The 6,586-nt window shown below is 38.6% G+C and overlaps 2 protein-coding genes across 2 annotated transcripts; both read right to left on the reverse strand.

The window, feature by feature from the left end:
• Window positions 1–303: 303 nt before the first annotated feature.
• Window positions 304–804, reverse strand: LOC103991574 (uncharacterized). The gene has a single exon (XM_009411070.3). It carries the CDS (start codon window positions 802–804, stop codon window positions 304–306), a length of 501 nt encoding a protein of 166 aa, XP_009409345.2.
• Window positions 805–1,649: 845 nt separating this feature from the next.
• Window positions 1,650–6,249, reverse strand: LOC135617158 (2-oxoadipate dioxygenase/decarboxylase, chloroplastic/amyloplastic-like). Its single transcript, XM_065117117.1, has 7 exons — window positions 5,890–6,249; window positions 5,040–5,189; window positions 4,731–4,946; window positions 3,994–4,115; window positions 3,608–3,771; window positions 2,650–2,804; window positions 1,650–1,957 (listed from the first exon to the last, which is right to left on the reverse strand). The coding sequence occupies exons 1-7, from the start codon at window positions 6,154–6,156 to the stop codon at window positions 1,859–1,861; spliced, it is 1,173 nt and encodes a 390-aa protein (XP_064973189.1). The 5' UTR covers window positions 6,157–6,249; the 3' UTR covers window positions 1,650–1,858.
• Between the last annotated feature and the right edge of the window lie 337 nt (window positions 6,250–6,586).

Here is a 6,586-nt window from a genome sequence, read left to right on the forward strand (position 1 = left end):
CACAGCGTCTAACCCTAATTTCCTCGAAAGGTCACTTAGATGTTAAAAAGATAATCTCAAAGAGCTTAAAAGCCAAAATCTCTAAAGAACTTTATATCATTTAGCAGGAAATATGGCAGCAACAATTATATAATCATCAAAGAAATTGATGTTTTGCGATATTAAATCGTGAGCTTTCGATGCAATAATAGATAGCAATCAAACCGATCGGTTACTCATTTACCCTCTGACGATTACTAAACGGCACCGGCCACGTGATCTGAAAACGCAAAGGGGGGCAGCGAGGCGTACCACCGATTGAGATCACTGAGTATCCGCCGAGGGCTTCCGGAAGAAATCATCGATGCGGCGGGCGCCGGGAGGGAGGGGCTTCTCATCGGTGGATCTGGCTTTTAAGGTAGGCGACACTGCTTTCGGGGGCGGAGGAGGCTTGGGAAGGCAATCGAGGAGGAAGGCGGCGGTGGGCCGGTGGGCGCGGGCGGCAGAGCGGATGTGGTCGAGCTTGATGATCCGCCGCTTCTTCTGTAGGACCGCGTGGCGTGCGCCAGCAGAAAGGGATGCGAGGAAGAGTTGGGCAGAAAGAGAGATGAGGAGGAGAGCCTCCGAGTTCACCTTGTTGATCTCTCGATCTAACTTTATTATCTTCTTCACCCTCCCCATCGGGAAAGACGGGCTTAGCGTTCCAGCCTCCTCCTCTTCCTCTTCTTCTTCTTCTTCTTCTTCTTCTTCTTCTTCTTCTTCTTCTTCTTGTCCTCCTCCTCCCGCTCCTCGTTGTTGCTCTCGATCGTCTTGCGCATCTTCCATTGCTAGGGTTTCGAGGTGAAGTTCGAGAGAGTTGTCATGAACTGGGGACGATCGGGAAAAGATTTGGCGGATTTATAAGGAAATTTTCCCGCCAAAAATATTGACAAAGGCGGCGAGGCTTGTATTCTGATTAAGGGCTGTCCATATGGGAACGTAATACCTTGTTTGTTATTATCTAAGTTAAAAAATGATTAGATGGTGGTTAGATTGTTTTTCTTTTATTATCATAGATGAATGCATAGAAAAGAATGAGATGCCTTGGTCACATCACCGCATTAGATATCTTTTGTCTTGATCAAACAACAAATCATTAGTAAAGAGAATTCTTTGATCCTATCAAGTGCTTCATGTGTTTCGGATGGATGCATCACATCCATCATAACAAAACAAACACTTTAGTTACATTGGAGATTTCGGAAACTTTTGTTTCGGGAGATATACCGCTTATATAGAAAATATTTTAGATGAATTTGATATTTTAAATATTTTTTTTAATCTTGAACAAATAGATCGCACATCGAATAGATACGAATGCATCTTGCTTTAGGATGTGTCAAATATGCTAAATATTTTTTTTTCTATGCATCACATTCAGTCCAGCCGTACTTACGTACCGACATGTGGACTGTTCGGTATCCGATCACTGTAGCAATATATTATAACAACAGTACAATGCACCAGTACATTATAGTTATGTACTGTAATAATGCTACAGTACTCGATGCACCTGGATGTATCGCTTGGTACACCTGGGTATACCGCTCGGTACACCGTATTATATTGGTATCGAGCCCAGGTCGAAATACCGGTACGGTACGATATTGCGAACCTTGATTCACCCCCTCTGTTTATAATTTGATTTCATCGAACATTATGATAAGTATTTTGGTAACGGCGATAACAGTTCACATCTGACATATGTTAGATACATACAAATTACAATATCCTTATTTATCAGATCTGTAAATTAACTGGATCTGTATAGATACAGAGGATGGTGACTGGATAGTCCATACTCATGGCATTGCTTTCACTAGATATCCAGATTCATCTGTCAAGCAGCTTTCCTTGTTACTTGATCCCTTGATGTGCTTTCAAAGATCTTATCAGCATTGCCAACTTCAAAACCATCACGCCTATGGAACTCTTGAGCCTACAGGCACATAGAGGCACAACCATGAGTGAAAGAGAATATATACATGTATTGCAAGGGAACCATTTAATGTTCAGATAAACAGATTATATATTTACTATGGAACTGTAATAATGTCAACAATATAATATCATGAACACAGAAGAGGGTCCAAAGGTTCTATGTATCACAGGTCAGTGGTTACCAATTGCATACCTTCGATGGGCAAGCTATACAAGTTACTAGGTTTCTGGTGAACTGCGATTACTCGGGAAGTTTTATATTACCAAACCTTATTTACGAGCATGTAGCAGACTTTGACCAAAACGTTACTGCACCTAGAGGATGTTGCATGATAATAATGAATTGACTGATATCTGAGCTAGATGAAGAGAAAAAATCACACATCCAAGGGTGCTGGCAAGGGTGTCAATAAAGGTCTTCCACAGTTTCACATGTGACAATACAAGGGTAATGGAACTTCAAGTAAAAGGATGATCCAAACTAGTAAAGATCATTAGAAAGTCTATAAGATGTAATGATGACATTATCGGTAAGCTCTCTCAAATGATCGAATATCTCCTCTATGTGTTGTCTGCCTAATTGATGACATAATCTTTGTTACTTGAAGGCAAGTGTTCCTTTGAATTGAGACATCAGTATCTTTAATATTAAACTTAAATGGGGGAAAACAAAGACTAATAAATCCATACCTCTTCATCGGGTATGTTTTCATACTTGGGAAGCAAAAGGCGTTCTGCAAACTCGATGTACGAACAAGCGACATACTCAGTTACACCATCAGCAAATTTGAAGGAAGTTGTATCAGCAACAGTTGAACTTTGTAGTAGAAGGCCATCAGGGCTCACTGTTCATGAAAGATAAAATAGAAGGAAAGCTGAAGAGCTTGGTTTTTCCAATAGTATAAATATAAACATATATGTAACTAAGATATCACCAGTATTGACAAATGAGTAATTAACTAATAGTAGGTTTGTTGTTTCTAGTTTAGAAAAGAAGGTATTATGCAGATCATCTTCATTTTGCGCAAAACAGATCTATAAGATATAAGTCGACCAGTCCATCGAGTAATCATCCATGGAAGACTTCTTTCAGAATGCACATAATCTAACCAAGTAAAAGAAATCTCTTATCAACAAGTTATTAGTGAAGACAACCAATTCAGCTCTTGTTTCCCAGTGGAATGACTTCTAGTTGGTCAGTGGAAAAAGGCTCATGCGAAGAAAAGAGTGGTCACATGGAGCCAATTCCTTCTGGCAAGTGGAAAAGAAGCATATTTCTTTGGATTAATGCATGGACTGACAGTATGCACTTGACAAATGAGAGATCTAGCTAAAGCTTCCAACCAGAAGTATTTGTTGGATATGTTGGCTATTTATACAGTATGTATATTACAGTCATGATATATAAAGAACTTCTTCAGAATCATAATATACATTACTTGATAAATAATTCTTAAATGCACATATTTAGTTGAATGCCATGTTAGTTTCTTTTATGCAATGCTGACTGGTTCTTTAAAAGTTACACAAGAAAACAAAATATTTTTGATATTTCATCAATTAAAAACATTGGCCAAGTCAAGCTGCCTAAAGGACTAGTTGTACTATTCAAATCTTCAATTCAAGGAACGTAAAGCTGGTAGCAAACCTTTCAAGATTCCTCCTTCAGAGTTCAACTTAAATCCATTAGCATGAATAAATTGGTTAAATCTGTTGATTTTTCTGATATGGGACTTCAGCCGGTGAGTAGAAATAGTGACATGGTTCAACGCATAACCATTAACAAGTGTCCATGCAGCGTATTCACTCTCTCTGAAAATGAATCAACAAATGAAACAAATAAGAAAACCAACTTATTTTAATTACATGCTCCACAAGTTTCCGTTAATAATTAAGATTAATAGAATCAACTTGAGAGAACATGTTCCCACCAGCACCTAATGAATGGTTAGAATTATATTATACACCCTCTCGTCACACCAAAAATGAACACTCTGCTTCTGAAATAATAGGAAGTTCAACTTGTCGAAATACCTAGATAGTAATTGATAATCAGAATAAAAAGGCTTCTCCCAAGTCAGACATCCCATGGTACTTGCAAGAGCAGCATGTTCATATCCACTATCAGATGTTTTGATGTATTTTCTTATTACTTCCTGCATATATGTGATCAACATCAATTTTAACTAAGTGTTTAATTTACAAAAGCTAGCTAAACTAAAATTGAAAAACCAAACCAGAAGGAAAACATATTAGTTAACCAACAAATCAGATTGCTGATAAAATAGGAAGACAATAATGCATAAAATCTGCATGCATTATTGTTCTGGCACACCATTTGGAAACACTAATGATCAACATGTAACCTAGAAAGTCAGGAAAATATGGGTTAAGTTTCATCAATACCATATTAAATACTAGTTCCAAGATCAGAAAAGTCATCAATGTTGTCAAAGGCACACTAGGCTTTTGGAGGTCCTAGTCTTGTGCTGTGTTCCATCAGCTTTAACAAGGTGCACCTAAGGTGTGCATCCTGTGCACCTCATAAAAAATGTGAGGCCCATAAAAGGAAAGTCTTGCAATACTCAATTTCTTTCACACACATAAGATCATTATATGGTTTGCTTTATTGTTTAACATATTGGAATTTCACAATCATTGGGAATAGGATAATTATGATTCTTCCAACAAAAAGAAATAAGTACATGAAAACAGCACCCCATTATAATGTAAATTGTCAAACATCCGAAAAGAGATTATAGAGACTCAACCTGACTTTCATAACTCAGCTGATCCACAAGAAGTTCTGATATAAATATCCTTGGCAAAGCCCCATCAATGCCAGTCCCATTTTCACCGTATCCAGTACTGGGAGGGGCAAACCACAATGCTCTCAACTTCTTTGCAGGAAATCTCAATTCTTCACGTGGCTTATAACCAAAATATAAGAATATTTTGGCCATGGAATCAATGCCATGCCCATCTACCTTCAAAGACAGAAAAAGTTCATGGTAGGTTAACCTAAGGGCAATAATACATTGGTTCAATTCAGGAAAATAAGTACAAAGGTATGAATTTACCCCAAAAGTTCGGAAAGCAAAATGATCATAGCAGATATGTTCTCCATCATCCTTCCTAACAAGTTCCAGAATGGCCTTAGCAGTTGGATTTCTGCTCAAGTAGACCTTCTCCATGCCAGAGATCATTGTTCGAAGGAATAACTCATTACCCTGTAGCAAAGACAAGATCAAACTCTTCGAGTTTATTAATTTCAACGAAAAAAAACAGGGATGAAGTTTGCAGATTTATCATTAGAATGAGCTAATTAAAAAATGAAGCTGGTAGCCCTTGTAAGTTGTGTCCTAAGCCTCAAGAAGATTTCAGCTTAATAATGCATGAATATCAAACAGGACAAACATAAAAAACAGATATTAGCTAAGAGCGCTGATGGACAAGCATGAAATTTGACATGGTTTATGATCGGTGACCACAGGAAAGTTAGACCCTTCTGCAGTTCAAGTCTCGGGAAGATACAGAAAACTAGAAAAGAATGCAGTCACCTTCAATTAACATCCAGCAGAAGTATAAAAATTTCACAATCCCTCACGGGGAAACAAACGAAGTCCCGTTCCATAACTCCTCCGCTTCGACGATGTGGAATCGATTAACAAACTGGAAAATCTATCTAGATACCAACCAAACGATAGAATATGTTCTTGAATTACGGACACTTGAAGAGTCATCGTCTCAAGGCACGAACGCAAAGCCCAAATCAAGAAGAAAAATAAGAGGGGAAAAAAAAGTACTTGTGCGATTGAGCCGTCATAAGAACCCTTATCATCAAAGACGACAAAGATTGGTCCTCAAGATCTTGTCTCCACAGCCCGGAATTAAGCTGAAAATACATAGATGGGCAAAGCAGGGGTTTACCTTCAAAGGGGCTTCCACAACAGAACTGGCGTCGGATTGCAGGGCCATACAAAGGTTCCGGTTGCCGTAAGAGATGAAGCGGGAGGGTAGGGTTCCCTGTTGGAAGGGATGGAGGCGCCTCAAGCACGCGCGCGAGAGGGAGGGGAGAGACGAGAACGAAACCCGAGGTCGTCGTGTGGCTGAAGAAGAAGAAGAAGAAGGCGATCGAAACAAGAAAGAAGAGGAGTGCAGGAAGGTCGGAACTCCTCTCACGGCAAAAGCTTCCATCGCCGGACTGTTGGCTTCGAGGAGACGTCTCCATTGGTTCTCCCAATGAATCCTACACCGGCCACGTCAGAGCCATCGCTTTGAAACGGAACAGTCTCTTCCGCCTCCGCGCCGGTGATTTTTAACTGTTGTAGCGGATTCATTATAACGACATCAAAGGCCTGGTATGTGGCAGTTTATTTCTTAGGCTAATTAACAAAAGATTGCGAGACAGTTAAATACCATTAAAAAAAACTGATTCTTATATTTTTAAAAAAATTATATTAGGATTTTTATACTTATAAAAGTGAAAAATATTTAATCTCACTTCTTTCCGGATAATCGACTTTGTTGATGAAAATATTATATAGTCGACTCTACTAATACAAATACTGAATATATTATCACGTATAAAAAGTGATATAAAACAAAATTAAAAAATAATTCTATA

This window comes from Musa acuminata, chromosome BXJ2-7 (genome assembly GCF_036884655.1).
Source record: "Musa acuminata AAA Group cultivar baxijiao chromosome BXJ2-7, Cavendish_Baxijiao_AAA, whole genome shotgun sequence".
Classification (NCBI taxonomy): domain Eukaryota; kingdom Viridiplantae; phylum Streptophyta; class Magnoliopsida; order Zingiberales; family Musaceae; genus Musa; species Musa acuminata.